General features: G+C 42.6%; 2 protein-coding genes across 9 annotated transcripts in view; both read left to right on the plus strand.

Annotated features, from left to right (window-relative positions):
* Positions 1-16,814, plus strand: part of LOC104141538 (DEP domain-containing mTOR-interacting protein) — a 36,508-nt gene extending 19,694 nt beyond the window's left edge. For 2 of the 4 annotated variants that reach the window (XM_068912880.1, XM_009670882.2), the window contains 8 exons: positions 5,629-5,807; positions 9,091-9,214; positions 10,537-10,715; positions 11,355-11,540; positions 12,398-12,538; positions 12,867-12,937; positions 15,251-15,355; positions 16,472-16,814. In XM_068912880.1, the coding sequence (XP_068768981.1) occupies positions 5,629-5,807; positions 9,091-9,214; positions 10,537-10,715; positions 11,355-11,540; positions 12,398-12,538; positions 12,867-12,937; positions 15,251-15,355; positions 16,472-16,597 (1,111 nt within the window). In that variant the 3' untranslated portion in view covers positions 16,598-16,814. Of the gene's footprint in view, positions 1-134; positions 875-939; positions 1,574-5,628; positions 5,808-9,090; positions 9,215-10,536; positions 10,716-11,354; positions 11,541-12,397; positions 12,539-12,866; positions 12,938-15,250; positions 15,356-16,471 lie in introns of those variants that run through there. The other 2 variants (XM_068912882.1, XM_068912881.1) reach the window with 2 other exon arrangements.
* Positions 16,815-18,978: 2,164 nt separating this feature from the next.
* The window catches only part of COL20A1 (collagen type XX alpha 1 chain), a 64,750-nt gene continuing 57,127 nt past the window's right edge, over positions 18,979-26,601 (plus strand). For 3 of the 5 annotated variants that reach the window (XR_011135321.1, XR_011135322.1, XM_068912530.1), the window contains exons 1-3: positions 19,303-19,539; positions 23,226-23,313; positions 26,126-26,236. Coding sequence is in view for 3 of the 5 variants with exons in the window: in XM_068912530.1 (XP_068768631.1) it covers positions 23,238-23,313; positions 26,126-26,236 (187 nt within the window). In the remaining 2 variants the exon portion in view is untranslated. Of the gene's footprint in view, positions 19,002-19,302; positions 19,540-19,676; positions 19,804-23,225; positions 23,314-26,125; positions 26,237-26,601 lie in introns of those variants that run through there. The other 2 variants (XM_068912531.1, XM_068912532.1) reach the window with 2 other exon arrangements.

Here is a 26,601-nt window from a genome sequence, read left to right on the forward strand (position 1 = left end):
CAAATTCAACGCTATCGTAATGTGAGTGTCTTCAGGTATAGATGAAGCCTTGTACAGTCTCTCTCCCAGGTATTTGTCATGGTCAAGTGAACCAGCAGTTCTTTAATAACTGCATTAAAAGCATTAATCATTCTTAGATGTAAAATATACTCAGTAGATTTATGTCTCAGTCAAAGAAACAAGAGGAAGGCAGGCTTTCTCCTGTGAAGAAAACAATTATGATTTCAAGTACTGTACAAAATGTTCAAAGGTGGTGAGTGATTTATTTGGATACTCAGATTGAGGCACTGTTAAATTAAGTGCTAAGGCTGTGATGCGCTGAAAATTGAGCTCACTTTAGATGCCTAATTGAACTGCCAAAGGTTGTATGCCTGGCCAAAATACTGGGCCAACAGAAGGTTTGGTGGTTCTCTATTGAACTCAGATCTTTGAATGAAGTGGGGATGTCTTTCTAGAAGAATCATGTAACGCAACTTGATGTGGGAGTCACTAGGTAAAAGTCCCTGGCCTACATTATTCAGAAGATCAGACTAAATGATCAGAGTGGTCATGTCTGGTTTTAAAAAGCCTATTAGTAAGTTTTCAGCACAGATGAAAATGAAGACTAGAAAGTAGGCTTGTACTTACTGAGATTTCTTTTTGAGGTTCACGTCCCATCTTCCTGTATGTACGTTTAAATATAAGAATGGAAACAAAACACCTTTATACCACTTTGGCAGGGCTGACACAGTCATGCCGAGCTCTCTCCTCCCTTCCGGAATGTACTTGTGTTTTTGCAGACTTGGAAGGCAGCAAGCGGGGTTTTGCTGAGCCTGTCTGCAGTGCTCGTTCTGCTGCACGGCCTGCATGTGCCTCTCTAGCAGCAATTTTACAGGTATGCTGTTGTGCCTATTGCTGCCTTTTACCGAGCATTTAACTGTAAAGGCAGGAGTAGAAACGATCCTTGTGATGACCTGTTTGATGACCTGTTTTCAAGGCTATTAATTTGTATTTGATTGCTGTGGCAATGTGAACTGGAATTAATATCCTTGAAAGATCCACTTTGACATTTGAGATGCTCAAGGTCTGTTTACATGGGTAGGAGGTGAAGGGAAGCTCGGAGAGCTATTCCCCACCAGCTCCTGTGGAGGTGTTCCTGCTTCACAAAGACGCACGCTTTGTGCACAGTGACTACAGCTCTGTGGGATTGCTCTGACTTTTACTGTATTGTTATACAGTAAAAGTAGCACCTTTTCCGTAACCAGAAGGCCTCTCGCTTCTCTGTGTGTCCTAGATTCAGACTCTCAGTTATGAGAGCACATGAAATGTGAACCCTCAGAAGTAATCAGGAGAGGAGCTGCTTGGGTTGCTCCAGCAGTGGACTTCCAAAACACCCCTGGAAGACTGACTGCCTTTGGAAAGAGAAGGGAAGGCCCGTGCCAAGAGTACGACTTGGCCTATTATTGGTGAAAGCCCTTTCAGACTGCAGGCACCACAGAGACACTTTGGGGACGCTCTTCATAGCAGAGGTGTGCTGCCAGCCTGTGTTAAAGAGGGCAGCTAGCTCAACCTAGAATTTGAATGGAGAGAAAAGGTAGGGCTCTTTTCACTTCAGTGAAAGTAGCTGTGATAAATATTCACATGCCTGGCAGAAGAGAAATGCAGAGGTGCTCCACTGAAGGAAAAATGTTCTGAGTCTTGTCTGTGCTGATTTTATGTCGTTAGTTACAGGGGTACCCAAAAAAGACACAATGCTTTCCTTTTTCCCCAGGAGTGTAGCACCTGCAGTAATGCAGCCAGAGAATCTATTGCAAAAGAAAGAGTTCAAATGAGCTAGTCTGGACCTTAGCTTACAGAGTAACACTATTCATTTTTCACTGGAAATAATCTTGTCAGAGTACAAATGTCTTTTGATGCAATATATAAAATATAATTAAGACAAGTGCAATTGGAAGAGAAAGGCAGGAGAAAAATGGTTTCTGGGTAACACCTTGCATTTATTTAGAAGATTAATAGATATCAGTTCCTTTACAGTCAGTCAGTGGCTGATCAGAAATCAGTAGGGGAGGCTTGATTCTAGTCAAGTATATTGTTTTCATAAAAATAACTACCTGGAAAAGAAACACTTACTAAGAAGTATCAGGAGATGATGTGAATAGTCAACATGTTCCAAAATGCAAAGTAAAAATCTATTTTAAAAAAATTCTAAATTTTTTAAGACGACTAATCAAGGTTAGTAAGGAACCATAATAAAAATAGAGTTTGTATTTGTGAAAACCTGGAGGAGACTGAGAAACACCTATTGACAGATTGAATGGAAACCACTTCTGGAGCCCCACTCCATGTGAGAAAGACACAAACGTGAAAGCGCACAGAGAATTATAGTACTTTAAGCCAGCGTAGGAAAATTCCCTTTCCCTTGCATCTTCTCAAGAAATTGGATGTGTTAGAGCAGATGCTTTTTCCTGCACTAAGCTTAGTCAAGAGAACAAGCCTCCCAGTGATGCTGTCTGAAGCGTTTGGGATAGTTTCATCTAAATAGGAGGGAATAAAAACAAGGGAAAGGACACAGCAAACAGGTAAAAGCTAGATCCAAGAGAAGGAACATCTCAGGTCAGGAAAAGAAAATCAATCTGACTTTCAATCCATGGCAAGTTCTGTGTCATAGTTGTAACAACAGAAGTGACTTAAACACTTGAATCCCGTGAGGTTTTTTTCTATTTACACTGCTGCAGATCTGCCTTTCAACAAGGTTACACAGAATGAGTAATGATATCTTTTCGGCGACCTTGACAAAGAAACAATTTGGTTACCCAGTGCAGCCTATCCAGAGCAAGTGCATGTGAAAGCAGCACACTGACCACCAAATGAGGAGTATTTTGTAATAGTCAGTTCTCATGTTTCAGCAAGGGTTTTATCCTTGTATTATTCTATTCTCTTTATTCTTCCTTTTGAAGAAGTAAAACGTACACAGGGAAGGTTTTGGCATGTAGAGAAGTCATAATATTGCATTACACATCCTTCCCTAAAAATTTTTATCTGGAAACATGATGATAAACCAGTCAGTTTCATTAGCTTTGTTTTTCCAACATAATTTATTGACTGGTTTATAGGGAGTCAGGTGAGCCACTCAAAGACGCGGGTGGGGTTATATCTTTCTGTATGTGAAGGACAAAATTTATGTCTCCTCTTAGCTGACCGGAAACAGTAAAGGAGAGGAAAATGAACAAGGACACAGAGACACTGAGCTGTGCGTCTTTCGGTGCCTGCTGCACTGATTCCAAGAGCAAAATGGCAAACTTTTCACGTGAAAACAGCATAAAGTTCCAAGACACTGCTGCTCCAGAGATGCTTAAATACTGCTTAATTCCTATCTTGATAAATGTTCATGATGGAATAGTTTTCAGAATGTATAATACATTAAAAAAACCTCCTCATTTTATTAATAGTGTTTAGTATTTTTATTATAGAATTGTATTATACTGTTTTTATTAATAGTATTCATTTGCTGAAAATCTTTTTTCCCCTTTTTCACAATATGTGTGTGTTTTCACCAGTAGTCTGAAAAACATGATGGAAACAGTATTTTTCCAATCAGCTTCTATTCAGACCTTGTGTGATTGTAGTCTATGTGTCATTGTGGGTAAAGATATACATATCTGTACATATATATATATATATTTGTGTATATATACAATCTTTATAGACTTCTGCTGACACTCAACAGCAATAGAGTACTTTTGGTTAAACATTTCTTATCTGTAACAAACATGCCTGTAATGTGGCATTCCCCCTTAATGATTGCTAAGGAAAGAAAGCATATAAAAAAAATTGACTGCATATGTTGACTGGGGGGGATGTTAGCATGGGGAGGCTGGGAGCTTCTGTATGTGCAGTTGAAGGGTGTAGCCCACCTGTCTGTTGTAGGGTGGGCAGTTCGTCTCAGGTAAAATTTAGGTGCAAAATGCTTGCTTGGCACTTGTGGGAATAAATTTTCCAGGTAAAAAAAAGTAAAACACTGAGTGTAGACTTGAGAATTTGAGGCAAGCCAGTTGAAAGCAAGATACCTCTTTCCAAAGATACTTAGGTACTGGCTGTACCTGAAATTTTTGGCCTAACTTTCAGACTGCTTTCCTTATGTCTCTGCACTGAAAATTCCTGCTGTGCTTTTTTGTGTGTGACTTGGAAGGTCTGTAAATACAGCAAGATGTATGTGTCCCTGAAAATCTCTGTTAAGAAATAAGAATTTTACTTGCTCATAGTAGCCAGAACGTTAATTCTAGCGATCAATGAATAAAGCTTCTTCACCCGGTCAAGGGTCATATCTTGAAGACTTCTGACAGCCTAGTATTCGTTAATCCTATAATGTAGAATAATCCACTATTATCTGTTAGATTTCAGGATATTTAGGAATTCTTGTATGGTTGCTGGAGAGCATAGTCCAACAGACAATATCATATATGATGTGAAGTACAGATAACTTCTTCAAAAATACTAGAAAGAACAAAAGAACTTGAAGCATTAAGTAAAGAAATGATCCAGTGATTAATGCCTTTGGTAAAATATACTGACTCAAGGCAGAACTGTGAATCGAAATGAATAATTTGAAATGTGAAAAAATTTGGAGTTAAGGAGAAGATATTAATTAAACATCTCCTCTCTGAATCTGCTGCACACACTGGGCATATTCCAAGGTTAGGATTTTGAAAATATGACATTGAAAATAATGACTACAGGGCAAAAGTTTGGCTTGTGGTTAGATCTCATGCAAAATTGGGTTAGCTTTGGCTTGAATACATAAGATATCTGTGCTTTGTGGCTTGCTTAGTTGTTAAAGTCCTTTCAAAAGTTAAAGCCATACTTACCTGAGTAACCTTTATTCAGATAAATCTTTCCATCAGTGTCACAGACTAGCCATTACACCAGAGTTTGCAGGATAGGACTCTTGCAGGTATGTTCTAGTAAACTGTCCCAGTGTGATCCAGAAAACATCGGGACTAACAATGGGATTGAAAGCCATGATTTCTCTGAGTTAGTGTGTGGTGTGTGTTCACTAGCCAGCACTAATGCACGTGCGTAGGACTAGTCTTGATACTGTGTGCTGTGTATTAGTGGGAATAGGAACACAGCAGGGTATGCAATTAGCCTGGCATTCGTCAGCTACACACAGAAACAACAAATACTCCCATTAACGTTCCCACCCTGAGCTATGACTAGGACTTCAGCCTTTGTCCAGGGGGCAACTACTGTTCTTGCTTGCATAGTCAATGGGGAAAAGAGAGCTAGGTACAGAACTGTGCCAAGAATATGTGCTATTATTTTTTATAATTTTTTGGCCTTTCTTCACAAGCTGCAGTTAGGTGCAGTGGTTTTTTAGAGGCTTGTTTAGAACAAAAAGACATGTCAGGTTCAAATCTGCTGCAGACAATTACAAAGCTATGTAGTGATAGTAGGAGAGAAGGAGATGTTGAAGGCTCCTTAGAATCAACTGATGTAGTCTTGCAAAGCAAAGAGGTTTAGTTAAGCCACTGGGCACTTGCCAGAAGTTCCAAATCATCAGTGGTTTCTCCAGGCTGGGTTGATACTGAGCTTTTAGACTCTGATGTCCCTGTAACTCCAGCTGTGTTCAATGGTGTTCTTTCACTCTAGGCTTCGCCTCCATGACGGGAAGCTCATTAAGGACAGACGTTACCACCTCCGAACATACCCAAACTGCTTCGTGGCAAAGGAGCTCACAGACTGGCTGATTGACCACAAAGAAGCACCTGACCGAGAGACTGGTATCCGCCTAATGCAGAAGCTAATGGACCATTACATCATCCATCATGGTTTGTGGCTTTTTTAGCTACCCCTAAAGTCTCCCCAGAGAGGACATCTGAGTGTCTGGTCACAGTGTTTGTCAGTCAGTCCGGGAGATGGGAGTAGTTAAGTCTCTGTTTTATGACCCTCCCATGGGTGAGGTCTCCCAGAGGAGCTGGAGCAAATACAAGGCCATACAGAACTGGATCTCTGTTAAGTTGTAGTGCTTTGGAGGATATCTCAGTTCCCTGTGCCACAGAGAAGATACTAGGGCTATGTACTGTTTATAAAAAAAAAAAAAAAAAAAAAAAAAAAAAAAGGACATCTGAAGTGTCTCTTATTTGAAAGCAAGTTCAGTAATGTCTGACCTGTATTCCCTGCAGCAAATGCATCCGCCTAAACAGAGCGGTGGATATTTTTACAGATGCTAGTCTTTGCTTATGTTTGTATCATGCAGAAAAGGAAGATGAATGATAGCGGATATTTCATGTGTGCACCAACGTTCATTTTTTTACCATGCCAAGACAGTGTCCCTCAGTTCCCCAGCATACGCTGGGGTAGGAGAAGTAAGGTGTGGAGTCCATGCCAGTCAGTGCAAAAGGTAGTCCAATCGCTATAAACTTGAGGCCAAAGCAATCCTACAGGAATGTATCCCTTCGAAACTAAATGTGTGTGATACCATTTTAAAGGCTTTCATTTGAATCGGATTCAGACAGCCACTGCTGAAGTCTTCCTGTTCTCTTGGTTCCTATGTGATGCTAGCATGGAGAAAACACTATTTATTGTGTGACAATTGTCCATATCAATACAGAGCCATGCTGAAAAGACCAGATGTTCAGCCAAGTCTGGGACGGCTTCCCTGCCTTGACCTTTCCTGCCTTTGACAACATATCTCCCACTCTGACAGGCAAGAGCAATGATTCTTAAATAAGAAGTCAATGAAGATTTCTTCAATTTTATCTTAATCAGGTTTTTCTGTGGATATATCAGGGCTTTAGGCCAAAAAATTTTTTGCTAATAAAAAAAGAAAATAAGTTTATGGGTTTTTTTGGTTTTTGTTTGTTGGGCTCTCAGAAAGAGCCACATGTCAGTGGCGCAGTGGGGGACTCAGCTTCCATGGGTCCCTTTGCAAAGGAAGCTGGGAGAGCATTGCCCTCCATGGGAAGGTTTGTAACTAGAACTGTCTGAGAAGAAACCTGCATACTCCCCTTGGCTGAGCTCTCTTGCAAACCTGCTTCCAAGTCTTCAGGACAAGAGAGGTGGTTACCTGAAGTTCGCTGGTAGTTTATCACAAGAGGATGCAACTGAGGACATAGAAGCAGATGACAGTCATACGAATTTCAACCTGATCTTCCCCTCCCTTCTACAGAGACCAGAAATAGCTGTCTTTACCCACTGCAATGCAAACATTTTCAGTTGCCATCTGCTACTTGCAGGCATTAATGCCCTTTACATTAAGGTACCTTGAATAAAAATAAGCTCTGCTGCTGTGCTTTATCGCAAAAGAATAGAGATGAAGCAGTTAGTTCTTGGTTAACCATTAACGCTTAAAACTGATTATTTTTCCATCTTTCCAGTGATTTCTTCACAGCCAGGCTGTTAAGTTCAAATAAATCTGTTAGTTATTAAACCTGTGCAGCACTGGGTACCAGTGCTGTTTTGATAGCTTACTGCGGACATGTCCCTCCTGTTCCTGTGATAATTCCTTGCAGAACACAAAAGTTGACTTTCTGACTCATCTTAGGACCATTACTTTTCATTAGTTCTATGGTAACAGGATGCTAAGTGCTTTTCAATTGGCTATCTAAACTGTTTGCACTCTTCTTGATTGGGATCCAGAAGGCAATAATTATCTCATGCACATCATTGTGCTGCTTCTTAATGATCTGATGTGGTTTGAGCTGTTCTATTACATGCTGGAAACACGTTGAAATTGGTCTTCAAATAGCAAAAGTATTTTGGCTTTCCATGGGCTTGGTCAATGTGTTCAGTTCTCACCTATCAACCAATTGTAATGACATCTGATTCATTATTCCTTTCAGTTAAGAAGATGAAAACTTTCACCTTTTAAAACAACTGTCTGGACCTCTCTCCTTGTCTGATGCAATGTTCTGATTTTGCACTATGAAGAGTATTCAGGAAGAATTCTGAACTCCAGATAATCTGATAGTTATTAGGACTGAGCTGGTCACCAAAAAGGGAATGAGGTTTTGCCAGTCTGTTCTGAAGAAATGAACAATTGTTACTTAAAATTTTCACAAGAACTGTCTTGTGGCTTTTGAATTTTTATATGCACATTATTTTAGCCAGGAAATATCTCTCTTCTTTTTCCCTTTGACTAGTTTTCTTTGTTTTTTGGGCATATTCTTACTTTACTCTTTTTTTACCCCTGAAACTAAGCAAGAAATATCTCTCTTCTTGGTTCAAATGGGCGAACCTGAAGAATGGCAGGACCTATTTGATAGCTGAACTGTGATTTCTGGGGGAGGGTTAGTCTGAGAGTCTATTGCGGTCAAGATTATCTCAAAAGTGTATCTCAAATATTTGCCCATGAAACACTGCATACACTTAACACCCATGCATCCACAGGTGGTGCACTCATCCCCAAGGTAAATGTGAAAATGAGACTTTTTGTATTGATTGAATTATTCCAGTTGTATGCACCTAGCTTTAAAAATTCAAAAGCTCCAGAGGTCAGCTTGCCATACAAATAAATTAGGCTGGGCTGGCACAAAACAGTGTGGAAAAGTTGAATGTGGAATGTCATTACACATTTTAATATACGAGTATTTTCAACACGGACAACGGTGATCTAATGGGGTTTTGGATGCAGTGTTGGAGGTCTGCCTCCCTCCCCCAAGTCTGCTTATGTGTGGCAGTAGCAGTTCTATTTTTTTTTTCATCTAGACCTAAACAGCAACATTTAAAAAAAAAAAAAAGTTTTAATGAGCATTTTAGTGACTGGATCAAAATGTAGACGGCTTTCCTAAGAAGTTTTTTACAGTGGGACTGACTTCTCCTGCCAGCTGGGCTGCAGGGATTCTTAAGCACCTAATTTGGGGACACGAGGCTCAAATGCTAGTTGTGGTGTGGGCTGGTTGCTGCACGGATGGCTTCAGCAACGTTGTGAGAGGCCTAGAGAAGGGTATCACACACAAACTTCCATAGCTTTTAACCTAGAGATAGCAGAAACTGCTGAGTCTGTGCTCTGTGTAGCTCTGTTGTCTATCTGTTATGGTCTGGTCTGACATCCAGGCTGTGCTGACTGCACCCTACAGTACTGTTGTGCTTGTTCTGAACTCCTCCTTTCAGTTTGTGATGAGCATTCAGACTACAAGGATGCCAAGCTGTTGTACCGTTTCCGCAAGGATGATGGGACCTTCCCTCTCAGTAAGGACGTGAAGGTGTTCATGAGAGGACAGAGTCTTTATGAGAAGTACGTGAGTCTTTTCCCTGCAAAATAATTCTTAGCAAGGGCTTTGGAAATGCAGTCTACTGGTTCCGCTTCTGCTGACACTTTGCACCTGGGAACCACCACTACAGCCAGCCTTTCTCTTCCTTTTGTTTTGTTTTGTACCCCATGCTGTAGCGTCAGGAAATACTGTTTCCTGAGTCCTGTCACAGCAACAGAATAGCAGGCGTTTTTGGATCTTAGAGAGGGAGAAGAGCTGGAACCTGAACTTGCTGATATTTTGAAGGACTCCTACCCAAGTGCGAGTTCTGGGTTCCAATACAAGGAAGGATCTAATTTGTAGTTAAAGTGCTGGTTGGGATGGGCCCATCCAGTGTCTGTTGCCAGCACTCCCACGAACTCCCTAGCTGAGTCACTTTTCCACCAGCACTTGGGAGTCGTGTCGCACTGAAATCAGCAGGACATAGGATCTTCAAGGCCCCTTGTGGACCTGGATCCCTGTACCTCACTTAGTCTATCTGCAAAATTTCCAGTGGAAACACCAATTCTCACATAGTAAGGAAAAATTCGTACGTATCAAGATGTTTGCTGAGAAACGTTTTGTTCTTGTTGATCAGTTACGATTCTAAATCCAAACCATCTTCACAGACATGTAACCAATCTTTTCATTAGACTGGGTTCAATGTTAGAGCTCACTCTATCTCCTTTAACGGCCTCTTAATATTTTCTTGATCCTCAACACTCTGGAAGTCAGATTTACAAATTAGCACTGAGGGAGAATTCCTTCTTCAGGCAAACAGAGAGGTGATTTCTGCTGTCTCCCTGCCCTTCTGGCAGAAATGCATCATTTGTATTTTGCTTTTGCACAGCTGTGGCAGAAGAAATGACTGGAGAAGAGCATCCAGCTCTTCTTATGACTGAGGCCACTGCACCCTCTCGTGGATGCACTGGGTTTAGTTTTCACACATGCAGCGAACAATGCACTTGTCTTTACTGAAATGCATCTTCTCCATCAATTTGGATTATCTAATGTCTGGATATACATTTGATTGCTTGTTTGCCTTTCCCCTGCAGTCTTTAATTGAGGTTCCTGCTGAACTGATTTTGCTGAAACTGCTTCCTCCTTTGTGATACAGATATACAAAACTGTCCGATTACCTTATAAAATTACATCTGTGCATTTTCTCCCTCCCTTCCCACTGATCCTAGACAGAAGTGTTTTGTCTGGAACAGTTTGCCTACTTCTCTTCGTCTTGCTTTGGCTGGCTTTATCTCCTGCTGAGCTCCTTGTGTAGGTAGGCAGGGCTGCTAAGGGTCACGGGAGCTGTGTTCCACCTCTGTGCCAGGCTGATCAGCATTGAAGATTCAATTCTGAAGGTGAGAGAGGAGAACTCTGTCAAGTACCAGAGGACGTTCTTGGGCTGTGAAATGATTGACTGGCTCATTCAGGAAGGAGAAACAGCAAACCGAAAGGAAGCTGTGGAGCTGGGCCGTGCACTTCTGGAGCATGGGATCATTCAGCATGGTGAGTGAAGGTTCAGGCTGAAGCAGGGAAGGAACGTAAAAGAAGAGCATAGTTATCGAGGCTTTGCTAGGAACAAATCCCCTTTCAGGTCATGCGACAAATGTTCGTCAAGTGCCCACTTGAAGATGGTAATGGATCTGTTTAGTTCTATGTTCGGAGTTCATGACCTTTGAAATCAGAGCAATCGGGCATCACCCACAAAGACTTTGAGGTGAAATTCAAGTTATTTCTCTGCAGTTCTTCAAAGCTTCAGGCCAGAGGCCTGGGATCCTCCCCTGGGTTTTGAAGGCTGTTTGTGAGGATGTGATGTTCAGTTATGCTTTGCTGGGGATCATAACCTTCTGCAGGAACTGAACTTTCAGTTCAAAAGGCATCGAGTCTTCCAAGTGTCTTGGGAAAGGGGCAGGTTGAGGTCTGTGACTCAAAGTGGCCTACCTCTGGGAGACGGCATTTCTGAAAAGGCTGCTTTGTTATTCCAATTTCCCTGTGGATAGCCATTGGGTTGGCGTTCTCAAACAATTAGAAAGATTGAAATATAGCATAAAGACATTAAAAATAATTAATTTAGGTCCCTCAATGTATTTGTCATATATTTTCCAGACACCTTCAGCCGCTCTCTCCTCTTCTGTTCTCTCCCAGTGTCCAACAGGCATCACTTCTTTGACAGTAACATCCTCTATCAATTCTGGATCAACTTCCGACGGAGACGTCGCCTCACAGAGTTACTCAATGAGAACTCTTCTCGTGCTCTGTCCGAGAGCCCGGACAGTCCCTTCTGTCTTCGCAAGCTCAACCCAGACCAGGGCAACACCAGCTTTCTTTCTGGTAACTGTGGATGTATTTGTGGAAAGGTGCGAAAGTAAGCCTGTCATGGCCAGAGTGAACAGGAGCCTAGAGTGTTGTCCCAGGCATGCTGTGAAGTAACCACCCATTCCAAGAATTGGTTTGTGGTGGATATTATGATGCTGTGGCAGTCTCTCCCCCAGCTGCCCATCCCTGGAAAATAACTTCTCAGATTTCTAACATTACCATTTCTAATAGTTAGAGGCTTCCTGTCAGATGTAAATTATTATTTCTTTTCCTGGAAGTGAGGTAATTTGTGTTTTGAAACAGGACGTTAACTCGGCTCTCAGTCCTGATCCAGTTATCTCACACACCTCGAATTCCCAACGACTAATGTGGGCTGTTAGGAGACAGGAATGTCAGACTGGAGTGGGAATGCCTCCAGTTCAGCTTTTAGAAGAGAGGAAAAAAAGAAAAAAAAATCAAGGCACAGGCAGAAATGAGCAGGAAAGGAAACTAAAAATGATCAAATTTAGGTGTGCGTGTGTATAGGTATGTGTGTGCATTTAAAGAGCTAGAAAATCTGATTCCTATCTTTCCGTTTACATGGACAGCAAAGAACGATTGCTGTAGACACAGACCATTCCCATATATATAAAACTCCTGTAACCTCAAAAACAGGGCATTCATTTTGTATTTAGGGTTCCACCGTGCCACACTACGTTGCTTTTTATCCCTGAAATCTCTTATTTAAAGCTAGCTTTATACTGTCTGTGTTCAACTACCACCTTCAGTGCATGTTTACCCTTTAGATGTGGGCCAGGCTGGTGGAGTAATTTTGTTATTTTGGACTAGTCTATTCCTTCCTCGGGTAATTATTATTTTTTTGCCTCTTTCAGTCCAGCCCAACAAGGAGATTAAAATTGTCTCAGCAGTTCGAAGGAGCAGCATCACTTCCCTCTCTGGAAACACCAATCCCTACTTCAGTGCTACTCCTACACTGGTATTCCCTCCTGTGGCTGAGTGCAACCCAAAATCAGGTCAGGGCTTCTGCGTTGCCCTGTCATTGCATAAGATATATCTAATTCCCTACGGTATAGGCTGGCTCAGGCCTTAAGTCCAAACCTATCCACCGTCCACTTAGTAATGTGCAAGAGGGGAGGGTCAGCCTCACCCTTGGGGCTTGATTTGAAAAGTTGTGTAATTATCTTGAAAAAAATTGGGAAGAATTCAAAGATTTCTATGTGCGGCAATTGTAGCTGATTCTAATGCCTGTTCCTCAGCCTATGGTAATCCCCTGCTTCCTTATGAAGCATGTTACTGTATGAAACCCTTGATTCTGATGGTATCTGTCACCTTCCTCTCTAGTGTTAAAGAGACCAGTCACCAACGAAGAGCTCCTGTCCCCTGGGGCCCCCTACATCAAGAAAACACTAACTGTAAGTGATCAGTATGAGCAGTATTGCTAATCTAGCAGTACTGAACTCTCTGACCGCTCTTTGATAGCTTTGTGTCTGCTGCTGTGACCTCTGAGTGTTGAAACTTTGATTGCACGTCACATCATCACAGCTAGCTAACTTGGCGAGTTTCAGTTGGTTGATATCTTCACATATTCTTGTGGGTGAAACTGGTGTTCACTCTCTGTAGCCCCTGCTTTAGTTTGATGTATATCGAAGAGGTAGAATTAGGAAAGAGAAAGTTTCCTGGGTGGGAAAAGTCCCATTTATATGTCACGCAGCTCCGTGCAAACTGAAGATTCAGTCAAGTCTCGTGATAGTTGAGACTTGGACATCCCTTATCCTCTCTGCCACAGAGAGTCACCTTTCTGGACTGTTTTATGCATGTTTTGGCTTTATGTTACAGACCAGATATGGAAGGCATCACTAGGTTTGTGAAGGAAAAGGGTCGTATGAAAGAGAAGTCAATGGGGACTATTTGAGGGCCACTCTGCTCTTTCTTATAATGGGCTGTATCTTGCCTGTTTTTTCATGAATGAAATAAATATTCTGCAAAATCTCCAGGAAGGTGCAGAAAACCTTAGTTTGGGGCTTTTGTTCCTCTAATTTATTTATAGAGCTGTACAACCTGATAGTGGAAGCCAGTCAAAGCAGGGCTGTTAGGTGTTGCCCTCCAGATCCTGTCATGCTTCTTTATTTTTGTGTAAGTGATCATTTGTCCAGAAGTGCCACACTCCCTACTTCTTGAACCTTTCCTATCCAGCTCCATCAGGCGAAATTCCGCGTGAGTTTAGGAAGTGTGGTGGCTGTCGTACCTTACTAGTTTGATGCGAGTGGGGTTACGGAAGGGCTGTGGAGCAGGTCCCTCTAACTCTGCCTTAGAAATTGATGGGGAGGATCAAGAAAAATAAAGCAGATAATCGGTGTGGGATGTATGAGGACAGGCCATTCATTCCCCTCCAGAACGCCCTTGCCCTGCCCTTCAACTCTGCCAGGCTGGGCCTTTCATGGCTCATTTCCTTCTGCTTAGTTGTGCAGTTGCTTTTATTTGTTTATATGGGTAATGCGGAAAGTGCTTTGAGAACTTGTTTTCTCTTTAAGTCACATCAGATGGCCAACGTATTACAGCAAACTGCTCTGACAAGCTGAGAATAGAGTGGGAAAAGTTGAAAGAGTGGATGTTTCCATCCTAGAAATGCTGTCCTATGCTAGCAAAAAGGCAAACACTGTGTGTGTGTTCTCTAGAAATGTTCTCAACGTGTTCTTAGTGCAGGTCCTGCATTTAACTTCATGTTGCCTGTGCTTCATTCTTCTGTACTTGCTGGCATGGCATATTAATTAGAAAGCAGCTTTGCAGATGGCAAGTAATTCTGCACCGTACGTGGCACAGAGCCCAGCAATATTCCATCATACGCTCCCAAATGATGGTAGCGTAGTGTCAGAGGAAGACACTACACTGGAGGATTAAATGTTTCTTAAAAATGTGTATTTTACCCAAACGTAGCAAGACACTGAACAAGGCAAGGAGAAGTGTTAACTATACCTGCAGATAGGGAATTAAACAATCCAGAAGGGCAAAGGCCCCTGGCATGCTGGATTTGCAGATGTTGCCTGTTTGAAAACCTTTCACAAACTCAGAGAGGCTAATCTCTACCCGCAGTTGAGCATGAGAGAGGAGAAAATGGAAGGGATGTTTTATTGTCAAGGATGTGCTCTGAAACACCGCACTGGCTCGGGTGAAAGAAAAGGTTCACCATAATAAAAGCAGAGAGAGACAGAAGAAACCAATCTCTTTGAAACAAAGGTTCCCAGGAGGAATTGGTGCCCAGTTGCCATGCTGAGAACCATCAGAGATTTGTAACTGTGGAGATATGGAAGGCTCACTGGTGCCCAAGTGTGTCCTCCCCCACCTGAGAGGCTGAGAAAGAACTGTTGGGTGACATTGACTATTGCTAATGTAACGGGAAGCAGAACATAAGGGTCCTTTTTCTTTTTTACTGGTCAGAGGAGCCTTGAGGCAAACCCTTCTTTTCCCTCCCGCTCATCACAGAGATTAGGATCTTGAGAAGAATTCTCCACATCGCTAGAACTGTTACATCCCCTCTATCCAGGTACTGCAGTTGGAGTTGGGTAGCCTGTCATTGCTCCATGGACAGGTGGGACATTCACTTGTGGAAGTGTTTAAGCTAATCAGTTAACCTTAGTTTCAGTACAGCAGGACCTCTTCCACATGAAGAAAACAAAACCCATTTCTTTTTTCTTTTTTTTTTTAAAGCCCTTTTGTTCTACTTGCAGATTGTGGGAGATGCTGTGGGCTGGGGATTTGTGGTCCGAGGAGGAAGACCTTGCCATATCCAAGCGGTGGACCCAGGAGGACCTGCTGCTGCTGCAGGGATGAAGGTATTTCTTGATCATGATGACTTAGCATGAGAGAGGACTTATGTTCTGCTTGAACTTTTCAGGCTAGAAACATCCTCTGATAATCCCACCAACTGCAACAGAGATAAATCTGATCACGTCAGCTCGGGAAGCTTCGATAACGCTGTGAGAGGCAGAGTGAAAGACATACTGTCTTGCAGGCAAAGTGTAAAGTGTGTTTCTGTTCCATAGCTGGGACTTGGCTTTTGCCAGAGCAGTTCAGAAACTGTGGGTAGCTAAAACATGGAGAAAACTAAGCTGTCTCTTTGGCAAACTTTAGAGCTGTTTTAGGTACGAAAAGCAGGGAATTCCCAGTTCAGCCCTAGTAACTATATGTAACTAAAGTGAAGCAGATCTTTATCATGAATCATGCGCTCTTACCACTCCTGCAATGTAATGTATTTTGCACTTGTCTGCTGTTAACAAGGTTGCTCTGTGCAGAACTGTTTTTTATGTTCAGGAAAGTTCAATGACTTTAAACTGATAATTTCCCCTTGATTTGACTCATCTAGTAATCTCCAGTATTGCCAGCTCAGGTGAAATGAACTGAGACCTAGTTTTAGGGGCGAATTAAAGAAATATGTAGTTTCACAGTTCCACTGTAAAAACCTTAGCAGCGAGGGAGTAATTTCTACAAGCTGGTATAACTCTAAAGTTACTTGGATATTTTGAAATAATGAGTCTCTTCAGAGGAAGAGTTTGACTCCATGTTTGCTTCAGGCAGGACTGGAAGGGGATGGGTGAATTTGTTTCGTTTGCCCAGGACCCCAGTTCATCTCTCCCTTACTAATCTGATTTGCTGCCACATTACCAAGCGTTAATATTGTGCCTCATTTCCATCTGTGAAATGAACCACTGCTCATAAATGAGTCTTTGTACTTTCTATTAACTCACTGTTTAAATCCCTTTGGTCCTTTTTTTATGATACGGTGCTTATAGCACAGTGATTATTAGCATAGCTTAGAGTGGTAATGCTTTCTGGTTTGTAGGATTTTGAAGCAAGTTATTTGCATTGCAAAGGCTGACTGTAGTTAGTCATGAGCAGTACTTGCCTGCACACGTCAGTCGAAGGTAACCAGCCCTTTGTCTCTCTTGCAGGTGTGTCAGTTTGTTTTCTCTGTGAATGGCATGTACGTTTTGCATTTGGACTATCAGACCATCAGCAGCCTCATCATGACAGGACCACGAACTCTTGTCATGGAAGTCATGGAAGCCATTGAGTGAATGAAGGAGTCTCTCATCCCACCACTATTTAGAAAAGCAGGACACTTCACAAAACAAGGATGGACTGTGGGGAGCGACCAAGCTTGATCTTTCACTCTGAAACGTTAGCCAGGCATTTTAACCTATTTTCAAATAAATACATTCTAATGGACAAGTCTTGGATGTTGATGGTGGTGAGATATTTGGCTCTACCTGATTTTGAGAGGGTCGAAACCCTCACAGCTTCTCTTCAGTGCCGGTAGGAGAGTTGAGTGCATCTTGAAACCAAGTCCTTAGAGCAAATGATTCTTTCCCTCTGCTAAGCTGCAAGTCAGGTGGTGCAAGCTGGTAAGTACCAAGAAGTTTAGTACCAAGGACGTGAGCATGGCTGAGCTCCTCCAAGTGCCCTGCATGGAGTCTACCAAGAACACAATGTGCATTCCAGATGGCCCAATAAGTCATACTGTCAATTGTGTCAAGAAAGAAGGAAATGAATACAGTGATGAGTTACCTTTCTTTATAAAGAAAGTCCAAGACTTCTGCTACTCTTGGCTCCGCCACACAGCTAGGAGTGGTTACTTTTTCTAGTTGAGTTTCTTGAAGAGACCAGACTGTGATTGCAATCTTTGCGATCTCCCCCCCCCCCCCCCACCGCCAAACAATTAAAACAATTACTTAAGTTCATTAGCAAGTTTCAGTAAGCAGCAGGGCAGAGGTCTTTGCTACCAACCTAGTGACAGCAGGCAGTGGGGGAAAGGAGAGGCGCTGTCTACCTTGGTGGTAGTGCTGTCATCTGAGTTCAACTGTATCACTAGACACTGGGAAATTCATGTGGGATGGAACGGATTCAAGTGAAAGCCACTGAAATCTAGGCCTCCTGAGCTGTACTGCTCCCAGAATGACTTCATTTAAAGGCATTACAGAATATTCGTATGTGGTCTACCCTGCAAGTGAATGAAATGTAGAATAACAGGTAATAACAACAAAATGGGGAGGTTTCTTGCCTTCCAGTTAGCAGAGCATCCTGCTCATAATTGGCCTACAATGTTGTACAGACAGCAGAATGATTTGCAGAAATCCTGCTTGGGGCAGGTCCCTGAATGCAGCTCTATTGGCTGCCAGCCAAGTCCTAGAAAGACTCTGATCACTTTGATTTGTGTTAAAATGGGAGCTGACTTTCCTGGAAAACCTGACGTCAGCTGTTTATTAGGTATGTTACATTACTGCTGACTGCCTTCTTTTCCTTGGTATAAAGGGATAGTTACTCTCCTAGTGCTCGTGCAGAGGTAATAGTCCTATTTGCAGTGGTATTACTGGAACATGATCCAAGCGAGATGTTTGAGTTGATAATCCACTGGGGTCCTTGCAGGCCCTGTGTGAAACCAGACAGTCTTGGAAGCTATTTGTCAACATACAATTGTTATTCCCAGCGATTCAGTGCACAAGGAAAGCAAAACACATCTATCTGCCTGTTTACTTTTTAAATTCAGTTTTGTGTTGCTGTATTGGGAGTGGGTGGGCTTCTCTGATGGCACCAAGGTTTAATCTGGAGTGTTGGGCTTGAACTAAAGCAAGACAAAGCCCGGAGACTGTACAGCATTGTTTATGTACCTTGGGAAGGATAGGGCATCAAACAAAAACCTTAACGTAAACACTGGAAGCAGCTCTAGATTTTTCTGACACGAACAGAGCATGCATTTTGACTCTGTGTCTTGACTTTCCTGAAAGTGAAATGCAGGAGATAACGTGGTCTTTCCTTTCTCACCTCCTTCTAGTTTTAGAGTAAACTATTGCAAATCTAAGCAACTATTAAAATGCAACAGGAATTACAGTAAAGGTAATTTGTGGTAATTAATGTAGGATAATAACAATTCTGTTTCCACAGACTACCAAGTGCTCTGTATTTTGCTTTAACAAGGTTAACAAGATTAAGTGTTTTGTTTTAGTGTTACCCTTTGGCTTTTATATTGTGGTACCTTTAAATACTCATATATAATGTAAAAGCTGCAGAGAAGTATATAATGTTTATAATAACTCTGCAAACATATTTAGAAACTATGATCTTTCCATCCAATTAGACAATTTAAAAGGGGTCTGTATTTCCTGTAGAAAGGCAATTGTGACTTTCACATCGCTCATTCTGTTGCAATATGAGAGTGATGCTGTCATTCCCGGGAGTACAGCTGAAAATCTGGTCTCCAGTTATAATGAGGAATGCTACTGTCAGTTGTTCCATTCTTGGCAACGAGGACAAAATCTTTTGAAAAATGTTTTGGCTCAGGGCTGGGTGGCTCTCACAAGCCCTCCTGGGGCTGGGAAGCACTTACTATTCGAGGTCAGAGCTGTATCCAACAGCTGTGAAATCTGCAGCACCATCAAGCTTCCAGTATATGATTCAGACTCTGGCCTTGCAAAACATACAGATGTGCTTAATTTTCTTAAACAAATGCAATACTATTTGCCTTCAGAGCAAACTCTGGCTCTCAGAAATATTTAAGGGGATGTGAATGTGGCCAAAGTGAATTTATTCCTGAGAGAGTGACAGTGGGTGGGAACCCTGACTTTTTGCTGCACTCTAGGAAATCAGTATGCAATTTCCTAGATAGAAATTTAGTATTTGGTTCCTCCTAGAAAAAACAGTAAAAGATGTTTACTGTGTTTTACAGAAGTGGGCTCTTCCTCTTTTTTTTATGTGCTTTATTTAGCTGCATGCAGCAGGCCATGCGTAGAGTACTGCTCTCTGCTACGTGGTGAGAAGGAGGTGGGGGAATCGCTGTCCCTCTCCCCCTTCTCTCCCTCCCCTTCCTCCCCTTTCCTAGCAGTCCTGACGTCTTGGAATCTCTCTAAATACGCTGAGAAGCAGACAAGGAGCCGACTTCTTCTCTCACAATTTAAGAATGTAGCTGGATTCTTCACGCCTCCCCGCTGACTTCAGGGAAAACACACAGCACTGCTCAGCAAAGGTTTGTGATTGATTCCCCTTTGGGGGCTGAGTTTGCCTGGATGTCACTGGGCTGGGCTAGGGGAGCTGTGTGGTTTTGGGGGGGGTGTGGATATTGACAGAACGGGGAACTTCTGCAGACTTTCGAACGAGGAGAAACTTTGAGCTAGTCCAGTGGTGCAGCTCAGCGCAGGGGCAGCTCCTCCAGTGTCATGTAGGGAAGACAAGGTCCTGCAAGTCTGATCCTTTCAAGGTGAAGTAGCTTCAAGACTCAAATTTACTGGAGGTGAGGTCTAAATGTCACCAGGACTTTTTTATAGAGAGTGATAAATTCTTTTAGCGTGATGGCTGTGGGAAATAAGAGTTTGACTAGTTTTTTAATTTTTTTTCCTTCTGTGGTTAATAGGTAAAACCTGGGGGAAATTTCAGCAAAAGAGGACAGTAATTGGAATAGCTTGTTAGCTTATGGCTGAAATTGCAGTTGTCTGGGTTGGTTTTTTTCCACCTGTAGGTGTGGTGTGTGTGTGTGTGTGCGTCAAGTCAATGTTTTTAAACCTGTCTGGGTTGTGGGGAGCTGCAAGTGCTCAGTCCCAAAGTGAACCTTGTGCATTTTTTTTTTTTTAAGATGATTGCTGAGATAATTGAGGATTTTGGTTCAATGGTTGAACAGAAACACAGAAGGCTTTTTGGAGAGTAAAGAAAGGGTTTGCTGAACATGTTTTTATCTGTTCTAGGTCCTTTAACTAGCAAAGCATTCAGGGAGTGTGGGACAGATTTATTTTCCATAGCTCTGGCAGGAAATCCTACTCTCCTAGGGTTGCTGGTTTCTTCTGTGTGGTTCTTCCATAAGAGTCTCCCTTCGTACATGGATCAACCTCAGGGGACCAGTCTGGTTTGGGCTGTGCTCACAGGCTAACTCCCATGTAGATTATTGCCTTTTGTCCAGAGGAGGCGAGGAACTGCTGTTCAGCTTCATTCAGTGAACGCTTCTGAACAGATAAACACCACTTAGTGCTGCACTGGCTTCTGCCAAGGCAGAAGGGGCAGAAGGCTTCATGCTGCTCACGTGTCTCGCGCTGGGTAGGCCACTGCTTCTGCCAGTGCTTCGTGGCAGACAGTGATGTGCTCTGGGATGAGGAGTGATAGAAATGTCCCCAAAACCATGAGCTGGCTTTTGTGGCTGTGGAGGGTGGAATTAGTTCATAATGCTCCAAAATTCTCACCTTCATTTGTGCTGATTTAAAAATGTGGCAGGGCTTTTCAGGTAGAAAATCTTTTTTTTTCTTTAATTGAAGCAACTATTTTAAAAAATTCCTGCATAAGTAAGGCAATATCCGTCTGGCTTACCCTCCAAATCCCCTCTGAACATGTAGCTGGGGCGAACGGGAAGTCATGTTCCAGCCCACTTTGGGAAGTGGTGTGTCCCTCCCACACCCAGTTGTCCAGGCCTGGAAATTCTTACCATATGCTCCATGTGTTGCTGTCTCCAGATTCTTTCCTTGAGCAAGTAACGGGAGAGAGGAATGAGGATGCAGGAGGTTCCTTGCCCTCCAACAGGGCAATGACTCTGTGGTCCTGGTGGGCCTTTGTCCATGGCTCAGCCTGGCTAGATGGCTGTACCAGCAAGGGCAGAAATGGATGGGAAGGGACCACAGACGCTCGGGTGGGGGCTTGGGATCTAGCAGGTATCCCTTGGGGCAGAAAGTACTGTGGGGTGTGGAAGCATACCTCCTCCAGCCATGTATCTTCAACCATCTGAAACAGGTGCATCTCTTTTCATCCCTGTTTTACAGGTGGGAGAATGAAACTTGGAGGGGAAGCAAAATATCTATGGGCTTGTCTCTGAGCTAGGAAAGAAACATCGCGTCCTTATTCCTTGCTTTAGCTGCAACACTGTAATAGTAAAGATTTACATTCTTGGGATCTTAACTTGGCCCAGCCTGAGCTGATACTGAATTCTTCCTTATTGACGCATCGGAGGTGGAAGCTTATGGCTGAATCAGACCCTACAGTAAGCGTGATTCAGTGTAGGTTGGAGAAGTCTGTGCATTCTTTTCACTGGACCTTGGACCCTATATAACCCTTGTTAATATGAAAAGGTCATATATAATCCAGTGTTTTGCCTGCAGCTGGCCTCCTGTTTGCCAGCAGATCCACAAGGAAGTTGCAAGGAAATTAAGAGCAACTTTGGCATTGCAAAATGATGAAAATAAACCTTATTATTGATTCAGGGAATTTTTCAAAAATGCAGACTTCTTTCTTGCTCGGCATAAGTGCCTGCATAACAAGGGCAGGCCTTGCTTTTCTGATACTCACATTCCTAAAACCCACCTGTAAAACGTTTGCTGTTTGTTATAAGCAATGACTTAATTTTATTAGCTGGGGGGAAAAAAGCAAGTGTTTCCCATGGCTAAGGGCTACAATTACACCGCAGTTGTTCCATATAACCTGATCTTCAATCAAAGAAAAAGAAATCCCCAGACTGTTTAGTGTGCATGTATGTGTCTGTATATGGGGGTAGGGTGGTTCTTAACATCTCTCTGTTATAACTTGCATATTTTTCCATTCAATCTTAAAACATTTTAGAACTCCTGATTAAAAACTTGGAGATCATGGCTGGATCATTCACTTGCATATTTATTTTTTCTTTTAATCACTAAAAAGCTGACATATTTGATGGGAAATAGGCATTTGCCAAGAGCCTCTAAATACCTGTCCATCAAAATGAACAAAACAGAAATATCGCTGCAAACTGCAGTGAAAGAAACTCCTGTATAGTCTGGTCTTGCCAAAAGCAATACGTCTGAATTGGGTAGCACAAAAATGACAGATGCCAACGATGTGTTGCAAAAGGCCAACAGCATATGTTTTAAACTCTGTTTATTGAGACTGAGGCAAGGGGGAGGCACTGTTTTCGTCAGCTAGGATGATTTTATGCTAGTGTAACTTTTCTGAGCCAAACTGAGTAAAGGTTAGATCCAGGCCAGTAAAGATAAGAGAAGGGCTTCCCTCGAAGTCAGCGAGCTGTAGCCTGAGTGACGGGTGTCTGTCCTTAAGCTAGCCAGCCCTGGGAATGCTGCAAAAGTTACTTTTCGGTTAGAGTGATTTGCTGACATGGTTAAGTCTGTAAAAATTACTTAGGTATTACTTGGAACAGAAGTTGTTCTGGAATCTCTATCACACCAGTGATTTGGCCCATGTCACTTATTTACATGATCGGAGCAGAACCCAGCGCTTAACTGTTGTACCTCTGTTGATCTTGTCCTACCAAGAAAGCACTGCCTGTCTCCAGGACCAAGCAGACTAAGGCTAGGTCCAAGCTTACCCCCCATCACCTATATAAATTCAGTTTAATATTGGCCCAAGGCACTGAACAACTGTATCAGAGACCAAGATCGTAAACTAAAATAGAGAAATCATAGGAAAATTCAATAGGTGCTTCTCAGTCCACCCTTACAGTACTATCAGGGATGTACAGAGAGCAGATTCCAACTAGTCCCTTAACTGGGGACTACAAAATAACAAAAAACCATGCCAGGAGACTTGAGTTCACACCACCCTCGGAAAGTCCCAGATGATTGCCACAGATGGCCCTGCAGAAAGAAGAGGGGATTCCAGGGCAGCAGAATTAGTCAAAAAAATGAAGGTGGCTTTTGATCTGGTTAAATGCAGCTTTACTTCTCTTTCCTGATGTTTGCCTTCATGTAGGTCCTGGTCACCATGAGGATTCACGCTTGCTTCTTTTTTGCCTGCCTGACTGTGGTGAGTCATGTCTGGGGCCGAGTGAGCAGCCAAGGTAAGGAACTTGTCTGTGGTTACTCTGAAAGTAGCACTGGGCACGATCCCTTAGGGTCTGGCTATCAGCTAGGCTAACCTTGTCTGTGAGGGCCACTTCTAATCACACGCAGAATTTCAGGGGGCTGCTTGGCTTCAGTGTCTATTGGTAGAAATCCAGACAGCTGGTTTCCACACCTAAGAGCAACAGGAGATCAGGGAACCCGTTTGGGGAGAATATCTTAATCCCTCCCCACCCTGCAATGCCAGTCCTCATCACTGGCAGCAATTCAGCATGCCATTCCCCTACACCAGGCGTGCATTTCTGTCTGTATAAGCAGTGAGGGATGCTTATGTGATCTGCAAACGGAGCTTGAAAAATGGTTAAAAAAAAAGTGATATTGCTTCTGTTAATCACTGCATCTGTCTTGCAGTCTAAAACTATTACTTTGAAGCAATATGTCAATATGTGCTGCAACATCTGGATCAGAAAGTACACAAGGTGTATTCCTTCTGTAACACGCAGTGCTCCACAGGTATCAGAAGTGAACAGAAAATACCTATAAAACCTTATCATATGCTTTCTGATGTTAAAGGTCTGCCTTTATCTACCTCTATATAAGGGTTTGGCAGAAGGGCTTCTTGACAGGTGATGACACTTCAGAATTTGCATCTCCATGTTATGTATCTTCCAGACCTACCTCAGCAGCATATCTGGACTTAACTCCAAATCATCGGGAGAGCAAAGTTACATCATCACATAGTGCACATCCAACACCAGGCAGAGAAACAGAAGAGCTTTCATGGCTCTGGGATTCATTTGCATCCAGAGCATAATGGAGCTTTAGAAGATGCTGTCCTTTCAGATCTGTCTGTGGACATTCTTGCCTTTTTAACTTTCGGGCTCCTAGAGTGATGGCTGAGGAGCTGGACCATATGTGTCCAGAAGAAGACAGCTCCATGTTTCATCTAACTATGAATTGCCTTCGTTGTTCCAAGATCTTTTACCATTTCTCTTAGACATGATTCTGGGACGTGATTTAGCCCCTAACCCCACTTCCCTATGTTTTCTTTCTTCCCCTTCATGTTTGTCTGGGGTGAGATGTGAATCTGAGCTTTGTTTTCCTAACATAGTTATTTGCTTGTTGGGCAGCCTGCAGGAAGTGTTCATGATGAGAGGTTAAGGCACAGATGTTGGGCTGGAACAAGCAAGTCCTCACTGCCAGCTGTTACTGCTCTTTTGGGTTATGACTTCATGGAAAAGATGGTAGGAGATGTCTGGCTGTCATACAAGACCGGATTAGGAACCCGAGGATTCCTGTGCAGCACACAGAGTTTGCCAGCACCGAGCAGGAAACTTTCGAGCATGTCTTCCTAAGCTTTTTTGTGACTAATGATAAAGAGAAAGATATAAAATTTCTAAATATTTTTCAAAATGTCAAAAATCATATGTCTGGGTTCTGTCCACACTGTGCTTACATCAAGAATATTACCCGTTCTTGCCTTTTCTTTCCTTCTGTCTCTTCTTTCCCCAGTTAATGTCCGTGCTTTTACTGATCCCCCTATCTGTTTGTATTTGCAAACAACATACTAGACTGTGTCACACTTCTACACTCAGCTCAGTGTTTGTGCCTTTGATTGTCCACTTTTCTTGCATTTGTTGTCAGCGGTGGGTCTAATCTATGTGCGTGCTTATTGCAGATGTATGTGCAGTTCTGGTAATCATGCATGCAACTGCGTGCATGTGGCCATTTTTGGCATAGTGACTGATTGGTAACCGTTTGGTAACAGATGCAAACAAGATGGGCATTTGAGTGCAGATTCTTACAGTATACAGGCAAAGGATGCACTCATTCATTGCACGTTAAGGAAGCCTGCTGAAAAGTCAGTTATAATATCGGGAAAGAGAGGAAATAAATATTCCATCCTTCATCCAGTGAAATGAAGAGATTCATATGAATAGCAACAGTGCAGCTATATTTTACTGAGGAATCGTTGTTTCAAAGAGTGACACGAGTTGAAGTATCTAGCTGGGGGTTAAAAGATCTCTGTGAAAGCTGGAGATGCTAAGGGAATGGGCTAGCCCTATTTCTTTTTCTTTTTACTTCCTTGTCTGATATTCTTTTTTCTCAGGATTTGTCTTTTTAATTTGTTGCTCCCTGCACCACACTGGTACAAGCTGACACCTAGGAGTTATGGTCCTGTCAAGAACTGTTATTTACTCTTTGTCAGATTTTCTTGTTCTTTCCTGTTCTTTCTTAAGCTGGTCCTTGGAGCTGCCTCTGAAATGATCTTCCTGCCAAAGTATGGAATCCATCACCTTGGGAATTTCTGTATTTCTCTATGGCCCAAGTCTACTGAGCCAAGTCACTGGTCCCTTTTATCTGTCTCCTGCCATCCCATTTCATAAGTGTGCACTCTAACACGCTCGCTGGATTCCACGCATAAAACATGGTGCAGAAAAGCTCTTAGGAATGATCCTCTCAAGATGTGTGGGGTGCAGAGAAAGCCACCACTTCTATTTCAAACTATTTCTTCTGTTTGCTGAAGTATATACTGAGGTCTCACTCAATACACCAAGAAACTCCTCTTTGCGTAGAGTGAAAGCTGCAGGTTTGACAGAGTAAATCTTGCTAGATTTCTTGGCAGAGGTGCAGGACTGTAGGAGTTGAAGTGCAGTGTCAGAGGATGCAGAACACTTTGGGGGGGACAGTGAAGGTTTCCTCTACACTGCAATTATTCTCGTGTTCCCAGAGGACACAACTCATGAGGCATTTTGTGCATGTGCATATGGGAAGAATTTCATACGTAACAGCACGACACTTCTCCTCCAGGGTCGGGTCGACTGAAGCTCACTGTCCTTTCGGAAGACAGGCTCCAAATGAAATGGAAAGAAACCGAAGGGAACATCAATGGCTACAAAGTTCGGGTAAAGCCCATGGCAGGTATGTGCTAATGGGCTGTATATTAGACCCAGCAAAGATTTCTATACGAGTTGGGGTCAACCCCCCAGTTTTTGGGGTGGTGTGTATCTTGGACAGCAGAACTTAAGTACAAGCCTTGATGAGTGTGATAGAACTAAGACAAGGGGAATTATATACTGCTTGTTTTTGTTTTAAGTGCTGATTAACCTAGATCAAAAATTTTGGTGGGCTGTGCATAGCAGTCTGGACGAGGAGCCTTTCTGGCCAGCATGAGAGCAGTCAATAATAGTACTATGTTAGCTTAGGTGTAGGAAAGGATTTTCAAATCACTCTATTGCAGATTCACAAGAAAGATCTGCAATTCAGTCCTCTTCATCCTACAGGGA

This window comes from Struthio camelus, chromosome 18 (assembly GCF_040807025.1).
Source record: "Struthio camelus isolate bStrCam1 chromosome 18, bStrCam1.hap1, whole genome shotgun sequence".
In the NCBI taxonomy this organism is placed as follows: Eukaryota; Metazoa; Chordata; class Aves; order Struthioniformes; family Struthionidae; genus Struthio; species Struthio camelus.